Source organism: Lepisosteus platostomus, chromosome 3, assembly GCF_059453375.1.
Source record: "Lepisosteus platostomus isolate fLepPlt1 chromosome 3, fLepPlt1.hap1, whole genome shotgun sequence".
NCBI classification, from domain to species: domain Eukaryota; kingdom Metazoa; phylum Chordata; class Actinopteri; order Semionotiformes; family Lepisosteidae; genus Lepisosteus; species Lepisosteus platostomus.
The window spans coordinates 71,052,654-71,074,312 of record NC_142613.1 but is presented as its reverse complement, the minus strand read 5'-3'; the positions used below and the strand labels follow the sequence as shown (position 1 = coordinate 71,074,312).

Here is a 21,659-nt window from a genome sequence, read left to right as displayed (position 1 = left end):
TTATTGTTTCTTCTGTGTTGTGAACAGGAGCAAGTATCGGGTGGCACCACTTCCACTGTTCTGAGGAATCTTCTCCCCGACACAGTCTACAATGTGGCAGTAGTCCCTGTGTATGCCGAAGGGGAAGGCAAACGTCTCACGGAGTCTGGAAAGACATGTGAGTTCCTCATTTTAAATGAGCCAAGGAGAGGAACTTCGTGCCTGTCTTCTGTGGGTTTAGGGTTTGTCATTTAACCAGATTTTTATTGCATGTAGTCATGTCACGAGCGTGACTTCTTTTTCTATCCAAGAGAATATTTAATGCACAGATGAAAAAAGTAGCGTGTGCTCATTGCTCACACTGAAATAAATAATTCCAAATTTTATTTATCTTTAACCATATAGTGTATCTTAATTTTGGTGAAAAGCACATCAAAGAGTCTCGTGTCTAGACTTTGTGTAGTCCATTTAAAGGGGGTTAGATGAGTAAGCTTGGTTTCCCACAGGAAAATTGGGCCTTGTTTCAAACAAAGCACTTGTAAAACATACTTGTGGTTTTGAAATTATTACCGTCAAGCTTTTTTATAAAAAGAGAACGCAGATAGCTTGAAAATAAACAACATGAAAGGAATAGTTTATCTCATTAACATTTTTCTGTTTCTAAACTTCTTTCATGTTCAATATCCCATTGTGTATGCGGTATCTGATCCTTTATGTTGTTTCTTGCTAATTAGTCCATCAAAGTCAGCTTCGAAATAGGTAGTATAATTGAAAGGAAATGACATCAGTGAATCATTTTTGCTTACATTAACTACACACTTTTAGTGCATTGATTTGTATTTTCCCACCATTATACCGTTATTGTAATGTAAATATGAATATGAGGAACAAATGATCAAATTAAGAGCCTCATCTTTCTTTAAGAATTTAATCTGGTAATACACCTTAAATACTGGCAAAATTAATAAGCAGTATTGTGAAAAGTTACTTTCAAATGCATTAAAGTTACTTTAAATTAATAAGAAGTAAATTGCTTGTACATTGCTTATAAATTGCTTATAGAAATGCCAGAAATTGCTTATACAGTGGTAATGCATTACTTTTTAAAGTGACTATACACACTACACAAAATAGATCACAGGAACGTTTTATTAAATGTTTCTAAATTTTAATTAAAAAATATGATCACTTAAGAAAGCAAATTGTAACTGCTGTCCATTTCTTTTTAAAAGTAGCTTTCCCCAAGACTGCTAATACATCTGCTTCTGTTTTAATAACAAGGAAAGTTTTTTTTTTAGAGAGAGAGGCATGTAAGCCATAAAATCACTTTATATCCTGTTAAATTTGCTTAGGTCATCTTTTTGGAAGTTTAAATATCCCCATCTTCACAAAATGCACTCTTTTCAAAACCAAGAACTTTTCTAGATTAATTTGTGTTTTTTGTGTTCTTTTTCTTTTCTTCTTGGCTGTAGAAGCAATGCCCTATTCCATTTGTCATTGTTTATTGGCCCTGTAAAAGTCCAATTGTCAACAGTAGAAGTCTCTCTTAAAACCTTTAGCTGGATGGTAGTCAAGGTTATTAGTGGAAGCCTTAGAAATGAAGCATGAACTTGTGCTGTGCTCATAACGCTTTTGTCTCTCTTAACAGTGGAGCGGAGCCCACCAAGAAATATTCAGGTTTATAATCCAACTCCAAACAGCTTGAATGTGCGCTGGGAGCCTGCTTCAGGCCAAGTGCAGCAGTATCGTGTTGTCTACGCTCCCTTGAGTGGAACAAGGCCTTCTGAATATGTGAGTCAACAAGCTCATGAATGATCTAAAGCCCAAACTGCAAAGCAAGCACTTGGCATAAAAGCCAAGGAGCGCTTTGAAGTCGAGTTTTTAAGTCAAATTCAGATTTAACTTAAAAGTTCTGAGTAAACTTGGTACTTTTTAATTGTTATCTTTTTTTTTGCTGCACAGAAAATTTCCTAAACAATAATTGAACATGTTTAAGTTTAAACCAACTTTGACACATGTGAACTGTTTTCTCACAACAGAGGTTTGGGGGGGGTCTTTTCTGTTTATAGTGATGACTGTTAAATTAATTGGCTGTTTATTTGTGTGTGAGTCTGGATTAACTTCAAAATTAAATCTGAGTTGAATCACTTATTGTATTCACAGTGGGAGAGATGCTGGGGTTGATCAGATGCTCTCATTTTATAAAAAATAAATAATTATCAAGACTTAATGTATCACAGCTGTGATATTAGTGTTAAAAGATAAGTAACATATTTTAATTATTTTAAACACAACCTCACTTCAATTAAAATGCCAGTGTTCCATCGCAGTATTTTTGTGCAGCAAAATACATTGAAAACTAACAAAAAGTAACAAGCTTCTTTATGTTTTCAAAATCACAGCCTTCTGAGTGTTTTCATTGAATGTTTGTCCTAAAGCAACAAGTAAGGTTTTTTCTAAAAACTTCTGTGATAACGCACCTGTAATAATCTTGCATCAGAAATGAAGCACAGTACATGGTGCTAATTGATTACATAAATTAAATTGAATTACATTATATAATCTAATTTCTTATTCAGAATTTTTAGAGCAGGCAGTTTAATGTTATTACATTTCATTCTTTATATAATACATTTTATAGTTTAAACTGTACATCAACAGCAATCATTAAAGATATGGCACAGAATGAGATGCCTTATAATTCTGTGAAAAAAATGAATAAGAAATATTTGTTGGTTTTCTCTTATTTTTGGAAAGAGCTCTTCATTACAGAAAACACAAAATTACAGACCCAAACTGGGAGGGTATACTCTTAGGCATACAATCATGCAAGCTATGAGTATTAATTAAATTAATTAACCAACCATAAACTCTAAATGTCATGTGCTTTTATAATGTCATTCTAATTAAAATAAAATCCAGAGAATGTCCAAATGTTAGATATACATAAAAAATATTGGAAACAATGGGACATTTGTATTTTTCTCTTAATATGGAATCTCATTAAAAAACGTTTTAATAAAGTAATAGTTTACTCAAAAGAAGATTAGCAAAAAATGAGAACTGGTATACCTCCAGGTAGCACCTTTCATGAATCAGTTACCATGGCAATGACTCTCCGGGCGTTAAGAAAATTACAGTACTTGGCCAGATGTCTTTTCGTGGCCATGGGAACAATTTTTCAAACTCATTTTACCCGTCTCGCAAAAACCAAACCATCGAATAGGGAATTATAATTTTAGGACATTGTTTTTTTTTTTTTAATAACTCAAGCCATGAAATTGTATTGCCTAGGTTCTTGTGCCAGGAAACACCAACAATGCAGTCATTGAACAGCTTATACCGGACACTCCTTATTCTGTTAGTGTCTTGGCCCTCTATGCTGATGGAGAAGGATCTCAAGTAACAGGACAGGGCACAACACGTAAGGAATTCTGCTTTTATTGCACGTTTATTGTATGGCTGCGCAGGAATGTTTATAGGACATTTCTTTCAGATTTCAGATTGTGGGGGAGTCATTTTTTTCCTGTTATTAATGAAATACTAAGAGTCTTCTTTTTTCCATCCCTTCTTCTCAAACTTGCTTTTTATCCAAGTGTTATAAATTGCACTTCAAATGAGCTTGCCCGAGATACCGAAACATCAGTATGAATGAAGTGATACGGATTTTGGAGGCTTTGGTTATGTGGTGTGTCCAGCACATTCAGTATTGGATTTCTACATTTCAGACCTTCAGTACGGTCAGTTTGATTTTCCTTTTCCTGTGCCATTATTTTTAGTGCCTCGCAGCGGACCAAGAAACCTTCGTGTCTTTGGGGCAACTACAGACACCCTCAGTGTCAGCTGGGATCATGCAGAGGGACCGGTACAGCAGTACAGGATTTCCTATGCTCCCACTACCGGAGATCCCATTGAAGAATTTGTAAGCAGTCCTTTGATAATAGGGTTGCATTATACCATCACCTTCAAATTAATGAAGTAGGGGGACATCTTTTGGTTGAAATAAGTATTTGTTAAGGAAAGGAAGCCAGTTTTTGGCGTATCTATGTTTTCAGATCTTTTTCTAACTTTTCACTTAGCTTTTTTTCTAGTTTTGACTTGAATAAATAACGCACTTCAGTGTGCGCAGCAGATAAAACGCATGACTGAATATGGAGACATTAAGCAGTCGCATAAGTTATTGGATGTTTACAACATTAACTTGGGCCGCAGACAAGATTTGTTCAATGAAAATGTTCTATGGTGTTTAGAAAAAACGTTAGTGACCTTCGTGTGTGCATTAGTGAATTCCATCCTCGTTGACCAATGCCTGTGAATTAAAGAGAGAAAACAGCGATTGCCAATGAATAAAACTGTGGCAAAATCTTTGCAAATTTGGAACTGAAGGCGTGCTTTGAACGTGTCTTGTGATATGTGAAGTGGAGTGTTTTCTTAGTGCAGACTGATTGAGAAAACCTAACTGAATATGTGTTATTGAAGCTGATGAGCTCGCTCATGCTCTTGAATCCCATTTTGCTTCCTGCAGACTGTTGTTCCTGGAAGAAGAAATAATGTCGTCCTACAGAACCTTCAGTCTGACACTCCATACAGGATTAATGTGGTGGCTGTGTATGCTGATGGACCTGGTGGCGAACTGACTGGAAACGGAAGGACAGGTAATAAGGCTTCAGTGGATAGTGTTGTCATTCTGGAACTATTTATTATCCTTCAGAGGAGCAACTGAATAATTAAATGTCCCATAGAGCTAGGTGTAGAATGCTATATGTACTTTCACTAGGCTTATCAGCCATGAGTTCAGGGTTGTGGAATTTTAAAAAAAGGGTCTTAATTAAGAATTAAAACAGCGTCTTCCTGTTTTAGCTGCTTAGTAAGTTTTCAATAAGGTGTCTGTGCAAGAAGGTCGAAATGGGCTGTCCTTCAATGGTTTAAGCCACACTGCTATTCCTGCCCTGTCCAAGTAGGCCCTCTGTTTCCATTTCCACAGTAAAAACTGAAACACGCACATAACACAGCAAGTCGGTGTAAAGATAGAAAACCAGGTGTTGAAATACAGCTGCAATTGACCACAACTGCTTTGTTGATCGAGACGGTGTGACTGTTTTTGAATCGCTCAGTGGGCCTGCTGGAGCCTCGCAACCTGCGTGTTTCGGACGAGTGGTACACTCGGTTCCGTGTGTCCTGGGACCCTGCTCCATTGCCCGTGTTGGGATACAAGCTTGTCTACCAGCCCACAGGTGAGGAAACAGGCGCATTCCTGCAACAAAGCATCCTGTCGGTAAAGGCCATCGGATTCAGCAAACGTTTTACTACCAGTGCTTAAAAAAAAATAACTTTCTTTGATTATCTGCGTCCATGAATCTTCAAATTTTAAAAAAAGTCTCTTTCCTGTATTGTTATTCATTTTCAACACATTTCACATACCATCATTAAAGAGCAGAAAGATTAAGAGAACAAAAAAAGGAAATAGTTTACAATATTGTAGAGATACAGATACAAAGAAATCTCCAATCTCCAGTTCCCTTCTAGCTCTGTAGTTACATCTGTCCCGTCTCCTCTCCAAATCCATTCATCCTTCCCATCCAGAGTAACTCCCCTCCTCCCTTAGTTTCCAGAGCTCCAAAGGGATTACATTTTATTACACATTGACACTAAGCAACAGTTCTGTTAACTCCACTTGTAAACACTCAGTAAGAGGTGACCATAATTTAAAGAAAGATCTTTCGCTGCCCTTCAGAACTGCACTAAACGTTTAAACTTTTTATTTTTAAAGGGTTAGTTTCATGTAGAGTATTTCATGTCAAGAAATGGAATACTAGAATGGTTAAATAAAAATAAGTGAAAATTTGTGAACTTGTTTAACATTAAAAGGACAGCCAAATGCTCAATTGCAAGTATTCAGAAAATTACCTTAAACATTGAATCACGGAAAGAAGGTTAAATACTGGAGAAACACACAGCATCACCCAAGCGAGTGCTTTTGCTTGGTTTAAAACCCATGGTTTTGCCTCATCTTGAATTTCAGATCAGGATGAAACGATGGAGGTATTTGTTGGTGATGTCACTGCCTACACATTGCATAACCTGCTCCCTGGTACCACATACGATCTCAAAGTCTACGCCCAGTACGATGGAGGAGCAAGTGGAGCCCTGATCGGACAAGGAACAACACGTACATGCCTCTATGTTTTCTATTTATTTTCTTTGTTATACTCTTTTTGAATTTTAATAAATGCTATAGTTTTTATTAAATAGAATGAATGTTGGAGGAACAACAGAGCAATGTACTGTGCTATGCTCTAAATGATATGTCACGACAGATACTGACTTAAAGCCATATCTCAAGAGAATCATTGTACTTTTATTTTACTTTCTCGGTGGTTTTTAATTGGTCCCCCTTAAAAAGCTAAGTTTAATTATCAACTTTTTTTCATATGGTTGGTAAGGCACCAATGTTCTCTGCCATTCGTTGTAGTGTATCTGAACGTCACTGATCTGACAACGTACCAGGTTGGTTTCGACACTTTCTGCATCAAGTGGACGCCTCACAGATCAGCTACGTCTTACAGGATTAAACTGAATCCTCTACAAGGTAATTCTTTTAATCTCATTTTACTTTAAAACTGTCAGATATTATAGACATTTGCTTGTGCTGTATTGCTGCTTACAAAAGGAAAGGAACTAAAGGACTAAAGTGATTTATTTTGCAGAATGTGCAATCCAGAGGTGAAAAATCATGTTTTGTGTTTTGCCTCGCACTGACAAGTTTAAGTTCACACGTAGACTTTGAATGTTTTATTCAAAATCTACAAGCTCAAACTGGAGACTTCTAAGGATAAGACAAGTTACAGCAAATCCTAACTAAATGCAGCAAAATTAAACAAAAAAAGAAATCTGTTTATTGCATAAGTAATCATACCCACGAATAATTATTATCTGGCAGAAGCACCTTTGGCACCTATTACAGCCAAAAGTCCTATTGGGATAATGCTCTACTAACTTTGCATACTGGCTTGGTGCACTGTTTGTTGACGGATTTGCTTATGGATAGCAGTCTTCAAGTCTTTTCATATATTTTCAATAGGATTCAAGTCCAGACTTCAATTTGGCCACTTAAGGACATTCACATATTCTTAAGCAACACCAGTGTGGTTTTGGTTTGGCATTATTCTGTTTAAAGCTGAATTTGTGTTAGTTTTAGCTCTGAAACAGGTCTTCGTTTAGGATTAGCCAGTACTTTGCTCCACCTACAGTATGTTCCCATCAGTCTCAACAAGCTTCTCAGTTGACTGAGTGCTGCATTTTGTTGGGTTTACTTCAGATCTAACACTTTTCATTGTTCAGAAAGTTCCAGTTATTCTTGGCTGACCACAAAACCTTATGCCACATGTTTTGCAGTATCATTTAGGTCCTTTGTTGCAAACCCCTTGCAGGATTTGAGATGCTTTTTTCAAGTACCAAACAAGCCCCCTCTGTGGTTTGTATCTATTTAGATAGTGTAAGGGTATTTCCCAATTCTTAATGATTGACTACACCATGCTCAAAGAGATATTAAGGTTCTGAAATATTTTTATACCCCTCTCCGGAACTGTGCCTTTGTATATCTTTATCCCTGAGTTGTTTTGAATGCTCTTCGGTCTTCATGGTTGAATCCTTGCTTGAAATTCATTTCCTGAGTGAGGGACCTTACAGGCACAGGAGCAGTTGTTATGAAATCATCTGAACAACTATTCCTGCACACAGGCAGATGCCACTCAAATAAATATGTGGCTTGTTCAACTAATTTTGTGCACCTGAATTCAGGTTTGCCACAGTAAAGTGTTTGAATACTTATGCAATCATAACTTTTCCTAATTTAATATTATTTACTTGTTTTACTTGTTTTGCTTTGAATTTGTGGGGGAGGTTATATATTAATCGCCACACCAAGGCGTCATGACTTCAATCTTTAAAGCAGTATAATGTGAAAACTGTGCAAGGGGTCTAAATACTTTTGTAACACACTGTGGCTAAGGGTCATTAATGTAATTAAGGGTTATTAAACATAACAACCTAAGAAGGCTTACAAATGAGAGCACACCATTTGGCAGATCTAGCCCATTAGTTAATTGAACTAATTGAACCTAAGATCTTATCCAGCTGTTTCTTAAAAGAAACATGCTTCGTCAGCATGTCTGTGTCACTTGGTCCACACTTGGTATACTATATATAATAGACCTTATATTTTAAAAAATAAAACAAGAAAAAATACTATTTTATGTTGATTTTGCCTATACATTCATGGCAGTGCTCAGCTTCTTCTCCTATTGTTGTTAAAAGGAATCTGTATTGTGTTTGGGTTTAGGGAATAATTTCAAAAAGAATAAAATATTATTTCTCAGGTTAAAACCTTCAATGTTACTAACTGAAATTACTGTTTTTAATTTGCATTTTGCCTTTTATCCATCTGTTATATATTCTCACTTAGATTTAGAGTAACTGTATTGGAATTTTTAAAACTCTCCATGGTAGTCATTACAGAGGATATTCAGACAGCTTGCCAAATTACAGTAGATCCATTTTGTTAGTGCACTAATGCAGCTGTTGGAAGAATTACTCCCAGAAAGCAAATAGTCAAAAAGGGTAAAAAGTCCATTAATAATTCTGTGATTAACCATTATTGATTCAGTTGTGAAACATGTGCTGAAATGCTGTAGGAACTCAATGCATACTTTCACTGCTCTTATTAATTATGCAGGGATAACTGATGAGCTTGTTTGAGTCTCATATTATGTAAGGTTGTTAAACCTATAAAAATGTCACACCTAATATTCCTCTTTTGCACTACTAATTACCTCCTGAATAAGCTATGACAAAACAAGTGAAAACATACTGTACATGGTAGAAAAGGAACAAGTAATAGGTTTATTCCATGCTGATAAGATAAGAATGAAAACACAATGTTTCGGCCTGACACCCGAAGAAGGCCCCAAGGCTGAAACGTTGTGTTTTCTTTCTTCTCTCTTCAGCATGTAATAAACCTATTACTTGTTCCTTTGCAGCCTACGCATGCTGATGCAGCTACCCCCCTGAACTACATAGTAGAAAATGTGTGCTTGTGAGCTTGCGTGTGCTAAGGCAGCATTTTCTGGTTTTAATCACAATGCATCAATGTTACAGTAAAAGAGAATGAATGCACACTAGAACCTTGCTTTGAAGAACAGTAAAAGACGAAGTCATTAGTGAATATTTATTCACTAGACAGCAGTAAACTCTATCAGGGCTACTGTCTCCCAAGGAGAACCAAAAATAGACCTGGATGTGGTCATCCACTAGTAACACTGAGACATTCTTCTTGTCTGCTACAGCTATGGCTATTCAGACAATAGGCCATCATGACAGACCTACAGTATGAACATCTTTCAGAGTGACCATTACCAGGCTTCTCTGCCGATGATTATGGTTGTCCAACTTGATACTGGAAGAGGGTCGTGTTTTTCTCTTGAATCCCATTTCTGTGTTTGGCTTGGCAATTGTAGAAATATTTACTGGAATGTGTGTGTGGGAATAATATTGTTGGGGTGGCAGTAGAGTGAGTGTTTAAGCCAAGTTCAAGAAGGCAGGCTGATGTTGTCAATGTTAGGCGTCTAGCCCAGCTTTGTGCCAAACACAAATTCAGACCTGTGATTGACCTGTTTCTTATAACAGCTCCAACATCAAGATTATCCCTCAAGCGTTAAATACAACAATGCCCCTTCCTGCATGAAAAGAGTAACTAAAAACTTCTCCAACTATGTAGCTGGATCATAATTCTGTCGAGCAAGTGGAACAAGCAGGATATCGGTATATATCAGAACATGCAGTGACATCTCTTTAGTGTGGTCTGGTTCTGATAGCCTTTGCCAAGCAGTTTTTACGCTTGTGTTACTTTTAATAATAGAGGAATCTGGTATTTATCACTCCTACAGGGATGCCTGATTTGATTGCACCAATACTATGAATATGTTTCAGTCATGTTAAGAACTTTAAAATAGAAAGTGTTTGCAGCATTGATGTTTTATCTGGACTGTAGTGTAACAACATTCTCTATCACTGTTCTGTCTAATAATATATCATTTACCATACAGTAATGGTAGTTAATAAATTTCTGCATGCTTACTTGAAAATAGATAGATTGATATCATAAAAGCTGAATGTGGTGTATTAAATTAAAATGGCTTTGATAAATTCAGTGAAGCGCGTCAATTTAGGACTTTCCATTTCTGCTAACTTTTATTTTTCTTCCTTTTAATTTTAGCCTCTAGCAGTGGCCAGCAAGAAGTGACTGTAGGTGGAGGAGAGACAACATACTGTTTCAGTGGCCTCTCTCCTGATGCCTTATACAATGCCACAGTCTTTGCCCAGACACCCAACCTTGAAGGACCTGGAGTTAGCGTGAAAGAACGAACCTGTGAGTATTGATCTACAGGTGTCCTTGGTGCTAAAATCATGAGAAACCAAGGGAACAGAAGACTGTCTGTGCAGTTAGAACTGGCCATGTATCTTTGCACAGTGATATATTTATTGTAATATATATTTAATATATTTACCTTGACATTATAAACAACATTATACCAGAACTGTATTAACTTACAACACTAATTAGACCAATAAAAGTCTGAAGAATCTAGACTTTTCCAGTGTAAAACACCAAACAGTACAGCTTATAATTCACTACTTATATTGTAAGTGACAGGGGTTACCATTTATTTCCAACGTAAACTGTCCTAGGAATTATGTTACTTTAAGACTATGTTACAGAACCTCACATTTCTTATATTTTCTCTGTAGGAAAGGTCTTCATTCTCGATAAGACTTAAATCTCAGATGCTACTTTTTTCTGTGTTTAAGTATAGAATTTGAGAAATCATTGATTAGAAGGAAAAAGACAAAATTACTTTTGGTTAACAATTAGTTAGAAAGTGCTTCTCCATAGACAGTTGAATATACACACTTTCTTTTCTTATATTCTCGCAGTGGTTAAACCAACTGAAGCTCCAACTCTGCCCCCGACCCCACCTCCTCCTCCCACTATCCCCCCAGCTTGGGAAGGTGAGTAAACAAAACCCATAAAGGCACATTTGTGATCCAAAGTTTAGAAATCTGCTTTTGTCATTGGCTCTCAACAGCTTATCAGCAAATAGTCCTAAATTAGTTCATGATGTGACATGAACAATCTGTATTCTAGTATTTGCTATGTACCTGTAGTGCATGCGACAAGAATACTTTAAAAACCACCATTTGGTAAATATAATTTCTGACCATACAGCCAGGTAGAAAACACCCTGTGTGTGACAAAATATCAATGATCCAAGATAAAACTCGCAGGCTTTTGAAACTCTGCAATTGAAGTGGTCAAGTCAGATATACAGTACAGTAGGTCAGATCAATATCCAGTTGACTGCATGAGGTGACCAGGCCCACAAATTCCTGTCTCGGTACATTAAGAAAGCTGCATTTACTTAGCCATGGAGACTACATGTAATGTATGTTAGCCTTGAAGGTGTTTCTACAAATCCTGAGAATTATTTATACAATTTCTGTGCCAAGTGCAATAATGGGTTCTCTCAAAAGAAATGATTTTCCTTGTGTGTTATAGGTTAACGTGCCGCAGCATATGTTAACATACACTGGAGATCACAAACAAAATGTTGTGCGCTATTCAGCAAGCATTTTGTTCTCTTTTTTCCGAGCAAAATCTATTAAAATGCTTTTATTTTCTAGACCTTCTGGTCTCCAAATGTTGTTTCTGAGCAATTCTGATCAATTAAACTGATAAATGCAGAGCATAGAGTGGGTTTGCTTGTGAAATTTCAAGAGGCTGGGGAGTGCTGTGTGTAATTATCATGGCTTTGTTAATGTAACTGCTCAGCCCAAGCCAGCTGTGCCATCTTTTTTTGTGAATTTGGTTGTTGTTCTGCTCTAGTTTGCAAAGGTGCCAAGGCTGATCTTGTGTTCTTGATTGATGGATCATGGAGTATTGGTGATGACAACTTCAATAAAGTCCTGCAGTTTGTTTTCAACACCATTGGAGCCTTTGATGTGATCAGCCCAGCTGGAATGCAGGTGTGTCTCTCTGTTCAGGAGTGGGGGGGGGAATCTGTCTTCTATTCTGCTTATAAAACAATATGGTGCAACTTAAAAGAGCATTAAAGAGCACCAGACATACTAATGATTGGTATTTTCAATGGAATTGTCTCAACTCACACTTTGCTTAACCTCTCTACACAGGTTTCCTTCGTGCAGTACAGTGATGATGCAAAGACTGAATTTAAACTTAACACTTATAATAACAAGGGAATGGTTTTGTCAGCCCTTCAGCTTGTCCGTTACAGAGGAGGCAATACCAGAACAGGTACAACACATGCTTATTACTTCTTTTTCATGGTAACTAAAAATATTATCAAAAGGAAAATCTTATTTAAGCTTCATATGTTTTCTTACCATTGATGAATATTTAGAAGATCTTGGGTTAATGTCTTAAAAATAGTTTCAGAATTAGTCAAATTGAAAAATTTTTAATCAATTAAGACATTTTGGCTTGAAATCTGGTTCAGTCCCACTTTTGCTTTTATTTTGCACACAGTGCAAACCTCACTCAATCATCGGACTTGTACTACATTTTTTTGGATAAAACAAAAACAGTGGTAGACTTGTGAAAAGTAAAGCAAGTGTAACAGTATGAAATTAAAAGTGTCCACCTATACAGGATATTATAGCTAGAAGTATTGACCTTTTCCTGACTTCATCCTATTCCCTTTTCAAAATTCACAGCTTTTATTTTCTTTCATTTTTAAACCTGTGACTTTTGCTTTCATTTCGTTCCTTAGGTGTAGCTCTGAAATACATTGCTGAGAAAGTTCTAACTCCAGAGAATGGAATGAGAAAGAATGTACCAAAGGTGCTAGTCGTTGTCACAGATGGCCGCTCACAAGATGAAGTTAAGAAGACTGCCCCTGCATTACAGCATGCAGGTAAGTAGAAAAAGTACTTCCTGGAAATATTAAAGAGAAAATTTAGTAGATACAGTGCATACAATTAAGAAGAGTCTTTGAAAGCTGTGAAACAGCTTTTCAGATGTTATTTTTATAGCCTTCACTTTTACCAAGAATAGGAATGCGTTCCTTGAATTGGTTGTTTTCAGTTGAGTAGTAATTGTTTGGCATTGAGATAGATCCTTTTAGCACAAACAGAGGGTGCAACAGAATCTCACAGATGTTCCCAACTGGCACTGATTTCATTGAAGGAATTGCTTCCAGTCTCGAAAATAGGTGTCTGTGGATGACTTGTATATTCTTCATATTCGTAAGAGTTCGTACGGACAAAATGGCCGTTCAGATGTAGAAAATTAGCTAAATACAAATGATACTGCTTCCACATTTGAGTGAAATGCGTGTGTTTTCATTACAGGGTACAGTGTTTTTGTTATTGGTGTTGCGGATGTGGATTATGCAGAGTTACAGAACATCGGTAGTAAGCCAAGCGACCGTCACGTCTTCGTGGTGGATGACTTTGACGCCTTTGAGAAGATTCAGGATAATCTTATTACTTTCATCTGTGAGACGGCAACCTCAAGTAAGCTCTCTTTTTCATACTTCGAGTAAGGTTTTGCCCTTTTGATATGATGTTACCCATACGCAGTTTTGGTGCAAACTATGCCATTTAGAACAGCCAGCTCTTAAATCTAAACGTATTTGTGTTGTAGGTACCTGCAAAACAAAAACTACTTTCATAACCAGCTTAAAATTGTTTCTTTATTTACATTTTGAAAACAAAACATGCGTTTCTTGATTTTTCAGCTTGTCCTTTGATATATCTCAATGGATACACCTCACCCGGTAAGACTATTACTTCTTATTAATCATCTCAAGTGTGAAGTGTAACAGTGTAGCTGTCATTATGAGGGAGTTTTGGTTTGGGGCTATAATTGCACAACTGTCATTATGATAGAGTTTTGGTTGGTTGGTTGAGGGATCTGGAGACCAGATTAAGGTTTAGTGGTTTAAAGGTTATGGTTATCGTTTAGGGTTAAGAACATAACTTCCCACAGGAGACAGAAGAGCACTGTGTTACCGAAGTTTTGATTGTCCAGACCTGGAGTTAGCGGAACTCTAGGTTGTGGTTGGCAGATTTTGGGTTACGGTTTTCAAGAGCAGAGAAGAGCCAGGATTGTACAAGAAACATCCAACCGCAGGTCAGCTAAAACTCCTTTTTGGAGGAAAGAACTGTGGGATGTGACTAGCCAGGGAAAAGATGCCATGGAGCTCACGCCACAGACTCGACTATAATGAAATAAATGAAATGGGGATAAATACGTTTCTGCATTTATTTATCTCGACTATGTGAAATTTTATAGGTTTCCGAATGCTTGAGGCATTCAACTTGACAGAGAAGACTTTTGCCTCTGTAAAAGGAGTATCTATGGAGCCAGGATCTTTCAACAGTTTTATAGCCTACAGACTCCACAAAAATGCACACCTCACACAGCCAACAAAGTAAGTAAAAATAAGTAATTTTGGAATATCAGAGATTAATGTTTGGTGTAATATTGTTTAACGTCAGTAATTATTTTTAATGACTTTTCAAACCAAGAAAATTTCAATTCCCTGTGCTCACATTATCATGATTTTAGTCCTGGCTTGTTTATTATTTTAGATTGTACAATGCGAGCCAAAAACAGATTTTGATGTGACATTAAATTAATTAAAGTGCATTTGCTGCATATGAATCAATTTGTTCTTCCGTAGTGAGGTTAGAGAGGCACCTAAGAGGCACAAGATGCAATTTATTAGCTCTACTTAAATATTTTCAGGCTATATTTAGGTATGAGAAATGCTGGTGTTATGACTTCTTAGTGTAAACCACACTTAGAATATTTTTTCATAATGGTCCTTAAGTTTATACATGAGACTACGAGTACTAGGAAACATTTTTTTACAGTTATTGCAAATCAGAAATATATCTCCAATAAGTGCATGTTCCTTAAGGTTATTTTAGTACCAGCAGTCATGGGAATGTTAATGACATGAATTAATGCATATTTTATTTACACAGTTGGTTGCACCATGAGATACATTTAAAACACATGCACTTATAAGATTTAAAAGGAGAGAAGACACAAGACAAATCCAAGTACTTTAAGTGATGGAGTCTGCTTGTAAAATGATTTGATATTATCTTCATATGACTATCTGTAACTGTATCTCCTCATCGGTTGACGAGTTTAAAACCTTTCCTATTTTGTCTAGTCTTCCATAATTTACCCCTGTTTAAATCTTTCTTGACCTACCTACTTTAAGTGAGTGTAATGCGTCGAAATGCATCTAAATTCATGTGACCTGCCATAGTTTTCACCACAGTTCATAAAATATCTCACTATACAGTATGACCACACTTGTATTTTCTTCTTATAAAAATATCCTTCCCTTTAACGAGCTGTTACCTGTTAAAATATTAAATGACAGCAGAAATTCCTTTGAAAATGGATATAAATGCTGCAATAAAAAATCCATTTGGCCCATCAGGAGCTTTCAGTGGATTTGACAGACGTGTCTTGTTTTTTCACAGAGAGGTTCACCCAGAAGGGTTGCCACATGCTTACACCATCATCCTGACATTGCGTCTCCTCCCAGACTCACCTTCTGAAGCTTTCGACATCTGGCAGATTGCAGATAAAAGCAACAAACCTGAAGTTGGGATCACGATGGATCGTAAGGAACATTTTTTTTGGGATGGATAAAAGGAGTAGCTGTCTAGCAGCTGTAGTTGAACTGAGGTTTTGCTGACTTTCCCATGATGAAGTGGCTTTAATAAGCTCCAGATCTCAGTACTGCATTGATCTTTTGATTATTACACAACAGCTTAGGCCTCAGAACAGAAACATAAATTTGAATACTACTGCTGTCACTAAAATGGAGATTTTTTTGTTTTCTGCAGAGTTTACATTGTCTATCTGCTTGGCAGCATGTTAAATGTTCATTTCTGTGCTTTTCCCATCCAGGCTTTCTAGTTTATTAGCTTTGCGTGACATCTCCTTTAATGTATTGTTGAAGAGTTACATAAAATGCTTTTTCTTTCCTTTAGCTTCCAGCAGAACACTATCATTCTACAACAAGGATACTAGGGGAGAGATTCAGAAGGTGACATTTGACAATGATGAAGTTAAGAAGATCTTTCATGGAAGCTTCCACAAGGTACAGTAAATGATGTTTAATTTGCAGTTTCTGCGCAAATGATTTAGGGACTTTTATTTAAACCTTTCCCTAAAAAATAAGTAATTATCTTTGCTAAACTGTGTGCAAAGTTAAGAGTTCTGTGAAGTAATATTTTAACAAATTAAAATTCTGAACCTAGTGATATAGTATCAGCATTCAGAGACTGACGTTGTAATTAAACTGCAAATTACTATTTTAATGTCTGTTGGATCATGAAATCCATTGTTCAAAATATGCAATCCTAGTAATGAGCAGAAAAGAGAGGCACAGTCAACATGAGTTTCCCAGATGGAGATTTCGCTTCAGGAATTTCCTTGGCATCAATGAAAAAACATCTTTTAAATTAAAATTTTATGCTGTATACATAGATTTTCAAAGGGATTTAATAAAATACCTAATAAAAGATAAGCTAATTTAAAGAAGTAAAAGGAGCTTTTTGTAGATGGCAGTGCAGATGAACACAACAACAGAACCTGTTCTTGAGCAGTGCCTTGTAGAGTACAAGGATGCTGTAGGGGGTCTTTGCCCTTAGACATACATGGAAGGTTAAGGTCTATAAATATGCTTGGTAACGTCTGAGTTTTGTGAAGGTAGTACGAATATCTTACATTCTCCAGGCTGTGTGATGAAATCCAAAAATGAGATTACAAGCACAGGTTAATTCATGATAAATTAAGTTTAATATTACAAAAAGTGTAAAATGTTGCATGATGGGAGCAAAATAGTTGTAAGAGTAAAAAAAAAAGATGTTGGAGAAGTTGATAGATATCAGTGGGGAAAAAAGAGTTTTGTGTTGTAATATGTATACTTTTAGAGATGTAGACGTGGACCTGGAGACCTTTAGTATCTTCTGGGTTGGGTTCCAGACCTCAAGTTATTGAATACTTAAAACTAAATAGAAAGCAAGTTAATCAGGTCTTTCATCATTGATAAAATATACATTTAAAACTGGTAAGATTGAGATTCTTCAGAATCAGAGATAGTGGATTTGGAACAGCAATTTTCGGAAGACTAGATGTATTATCTTGAACCCCGGACAGTCTTGGAAAACCTGTAAAGGACTTTTAGAATTTGGCTGTTTTCTATTTTTGGAATAATGTTTTGGATTCTGCGGACAATGTCTTCAGAAGAGCATTTAGATCTTTAAAAAATTGTTCAAGGAACAATTCTAAAAGACAAAGATAGGTGGATAGGTTAAAAGCTTGTTCAGTTTGATTTTTGTACAATTAGTTGATTTCAATTTTATGTAACAAATCACATAAACATTCAGTACTTTTCACTGTTTTTTTAATGAACAGTGTGGTCCACATTGCAGCTCTGGCATCTGGCACTGTTTTCCATCTGCCTTCAACATTGAACTAAAATATATTCTAGGTTAGTGTAATGTGGAACAGTGATTCTCAACCTAAACCAGTATAATGGACCCACCAATGAGTTTAAAACATATTTTCCTAGCTGTCATAGGATTTTCATCTTCAGGGAACAAGAAAAAATTCTATAGCATGCATAAGATGAATTTCTCCATAGAACTGGAAACTCAAGATGAAAGTCCACAACACTTATAGTTGAAGCAGGATTTATGTTGTTCATTATGACTATAGCATTAGCATAAATTCTGGTTTTAGACGTATACATGAATTAAAGTAGAACAAAACCATAAACAATGCCAATGGTGTGCTAATCTGAACCATTATTTAAGGGTGAAAGATCACAAGAAATCATTATGCTGAAGTTATGCTGTGAAGATTTTATACATTTTAAATCAAAAGGCTTCTTTCTGTTTTTGGATTTCACACTAAAAAAGTATTATTATTTTTGCTTAGGATGGCTACAATGAAAACTGTTGTTTAACTCACAATAGCAATGAATTTCTCATCTGGCTAGTGACCCTACAAACTGCATTTGCCTGTATATTCCAGCAGAAACCACCACAGATTAATGTATGATGCTGTTAAGGTCCTCTTATTGAGCAGGCACTTACAGAAGGCAGGGCATACAAGAAGTTCACTGGTGGCAGGAAGATGTTCAGGGACAATGTGATCCTTTCTTTCATTGAAGCATGCCATTGCCAAATAGGAAAATGCGCCCCATTGTGTATATTTTGCTGAGATGTGTGTGTTTTGTTTGAATAACATCACTTATGGGGTATGGGACTCACTTGACCTATGGCCTTGTGTGCAGTCAGTCCAGACATAATGTTATACCAGAACAAGCTAAATTATACACTGCCTTGTTCTTCTAATAATTTGTTTAGAATAAATAATGACATTATGCAACATAACAAGAAAGCAGTTTTTGGATTATCATATGTATCTGCCTTCTACTGCACGTTTTGCACAAATTAATACTTTAAATCACATTCTTTTTGAAGTGTATAAAATGATGAATCAGCTGTGTGATTCCTTATCTCTTTCTGAGGAAGCACAGCAGTGTTTTTGTTTAAATCATAACCCAGACAAGAATCACATTTCTGCTTTGAAGGGCTGTCTCACTTTATTGCAGTGCCAAAGTCTTTTAGGCCTTGTAGGAGTGTCAGACCAGCCTGCAATGTAATATCTAAGGAAGTCAGGTTTTGTTTTGTTTCACTTAAATCTAAAATGAGTGAGAAGGCTTAGGGTAAATCCAGTAGAATAATAAGATAAGAGTACAAGGGCACTTGTATGAAAATCGATTGCAATATCAAATGACAAAGTTTCAGAAGGCCGTCAGCTCTTTTATTAAGGCAGTGAAAAAGTTCATGAAAGGTAACTGACTGTAAACAAGAAAACAAATGACATAGTCCATGGGCAGTTATGTCCCCAACTTTCATGGGAACCAATAAGGTGCTTCAATGAGAATATTAAAAAAATTGGAAAAGCTGGCATGTTAGCTTGGAAAATGTTGGGTCACTGCTATAGCTATTAAACAATTGCATCAGAAAACCTTTGGAATGCCAGCTGAGCTTTTTTCTTCTTTATTTGGCTGTGTTGCAAGTTTGCTGCTCAGATTCTGGCTAAGGTCTGTATTGCTTTGCTTCTAGTAGTTGACCACAGGGAATTCTAGTAGTTGCTCAGAGGGAGGTAGTTCTTGTGGTTTGCCTCATAGCACAGTAGTTAATGTGGTGTATCAGCATGGTGCACTCATTTGTAGTTCAGTAAAGATACTCAGCAGGGCCTTGCCAGACACTCTGTAAGTGCCAGAATTCAGTGCAAATGCTTTGTTCCATATCAATGTCAGGAATGGCATTTGTACTTGGCTGCAGTAACATAATTGACCCCTTCAATATGCAAAAGTTTTCCCTCACAGTAGGTTAAATGACAGCAACATTGTTTATCTTTAGGCTGTTGGATGCTTCATTTTTAATGGGATGATGCTGTCTTTCATTTACAACCATTGTTACTTTAAAATGTTGTTTAAAAGAATATCATTCATGTAAACACACGAAAGAAGAGACTTTGAATCCCATTTTATTTAAATGTGTTGCCTGTTTCAGTACTGAAGCTGCAGGTTTAAAAACAAATTTCAAAATTCATATTTTCCAGTCGGTAAGCTCCATGTTATCAGTTTTCATTAATCATATTAAGGAACAGAGTCTTATTTTAAAAAAAATATTAGCATATTGATGATTTGTATTGTTTTATATATGGTTAGACGGAATATCGTGTAGGTGCTTTTATGTATTTATTTGTTTATTCCATAAAATAACAATTTCTATTTTCCCTGGAATAGTTAAACAGTTAAAATAAAACCTTGATACTGTTGACTTGGCAGTACCAGAACATGTGGGAAAAAACTTAAGGATGAATTTAATAGTCCTACATAAATTCTCAGGGGATTAAAGGATTGTCAGTGTTTAGGACCTTTAAAGGAGACATAACGGGCACTTTGCTCATGAGCCAACATCTTCCTTTCAAAGGGACAAATACATGTGTGACTAGGTGGAGGCAGTTGTGTGCTAAATTAAACTCTGAAAACTGTTTTTAAGTTATGAAGTTGAAACTCCTTGCCATGTTAGGAACTCTAAATGCTCTGTGAAAGCAGCAAGAGTTGGTTTACCACTCATACTTTCCATTAGCAGTGTAGTTGGTGCCAGTATTCGTACAAACTAAGAAGCAATGGGAAAACCTGTTATATTAAACCTCCTTCGGTAACTGTGGAGTTTGTTCCTTTAACAAGTGTAATTGCAGACATACAGGTTTCTTTCACTGGTATTTAATTCTTATTTTCTATAGATAAATAGGCATCAAACCATTAAAAATCTATTTAAGTGTTTAAAGTGTTTATTTTCTCCTGTAAATCTGCAATAATCTTATATATCAATAATCTGCCGAAAGTCGTTAAAATATGCATCACCACACATTGCTGGACAAAAGCAATCAAGGCAAGGGGTTCTGATTTACACAAAACACCAGCAACAGACTTGAATAAAATGAACAAAAATGCTTCCACATATTTAACATATTCACAGTTCTCTGTTTTTGATAAGGACAAAATGCATATCTTATTCTTTTGTCCACGATTATTGACAATCACATGCTTTGCATGACAAAGACGTATTCAGAACAAGGCAGAGGTAATTGTTAAAGAGTGTTAATAATCTTTGTCAAGATTTGTCTTTTTAATTGAAAGTGGCACACAGTCATACTCCCACTAAACAGTCTTTTCAGTTATTTTTTCCCCAACTGAAAAATTGAATGGAGCTTGAAATGGTCTTGAGCATTTTTTTAATGTCTGATATCAGTTATTCTCCTGTGTTGTCTTTCAGTGCACTCTTAAATTAATGACATTCATTCTTAGGAGGTGAACTTGCAACCTTTTGATTTAACTGCAGTCAAAACTAGAGACACAGCAAAGCCTGGCCCCAAGGCCCAGCCAAGAATAATAAAATGGAGGCAGATAAAATCTGGAAATGGAAATGTGTCAACAGGGAATAGAACAAGACAGAATTAGAAATAAAACCATATGCAGAGTGTTTTGGTATACACATGGGTAAGTGAAACACCAACAAGTGTAAGACGAGACGTTTCAAACAAAATACTGTAGGTTCACCTACATTAAGGGTTTCCCTCAGTGGCAGAAAAATGATAAGATGTGTTTCTAGTCCAGGTTTCTGCGTGTACTGGGTGTTCCCCTTGCAATTTTTGTTTTGCTTTACAGCTTTTTTGCCGTCCGGGAAAGAGTTCCTCCTTGTTTTGCTGAATGAATCAGAACTCGGAAATGTAATGCTTATACAGACATTTGCAAAAAGCGAATCCCAAAACCTGTTGGCCCCTGAGTAACTCCTCCAGCTGCACTGCCTATTAGTCCGTCAGTGGTTTCCCCAGAGGTGGTGACAGTTAATACATTGTGTATCTATTTTTCCTAATATTGTCTTCATCTTTAATTTGCTTGGACTCTGAAATACAGTATGTGAGCATTGTTTTCCATTCTCTCTCGCAAAGGCTGATAGAGGTGCACCCTGACCGAAAATCT

General features: G+C 36.3%; 1 protein-coding gene across 3 annotated transcripts in view; it reads left to right on the top strand.

The window, feature by feature from the left end:
* The window catches only part of col12a1b (collagen, type XII, alpha 1b), a 93,348-nt gene that overhangs the window by 52,176 nt on the left and 19,513 nt on the right, over positions 1-21,659 (top strand). For all 3 annotated transcript variants that reach the window (XM_088626664.1, XM_088626663.1, XM_088626665.1), the window contains exons 34-51: positions 28-157; positions 1,628-1,770; positions 3,274-3,403; positions 3,759-3,901; positions 4,505-4,634; positions 5,094-5,213; positions 6,002-6,148; positions 6,452-6,568; positions 10,253-10,405; positions 10,972-11,046; positions 11,921-12,060; positions 12,226-12,349; positions 12,825-12,968; positions 13,405-13,569; positions 13,794-13,832; positions 14,351-14,489; positions 15,562-15,704; positions 16,078-16,187. In XM_088626664.1, coding sequence (XP_088482790.1) covers positions 28-157; positions 1,628-1,770; positions 3,274-3,403; positions 3,759-3,901; positions 4,505-4,634; positions 5,094-5,213; positions 6,002-6,148; positions 6,452-6,568; positions 10,253-10,405; positions 10,972-11,046; positions 11,921-12,060; positions 12,226-12,349; positions 12,825-12,968; positions 13,405-13,569; positions 13,794-13,832; positions 14,351-14,489; positions 15,562-15,704; positions 16,078-16,187 — 2,292 coding nt within the window. The remainder of the gene's footprint in view (positions 1-27; positions 158-1,627; positions 1,771-3,273; positions 3,404-3,758; positions 3,902-4,504; positions 4,635-5,093; positions 5,214-6,001; positions 6,149-6,451; positions 6,569-10,252; positions 10,406-10,971; positions 11,047-11,920; positions 12,061-12,225; positions 12,350-12,824; positions 12,969-13,404; positions 13,570-13,793; positions 13,833-14,350; positions 14,490-15,561; positions 15,705-16,077; positions 16,188-21,659) is intronic.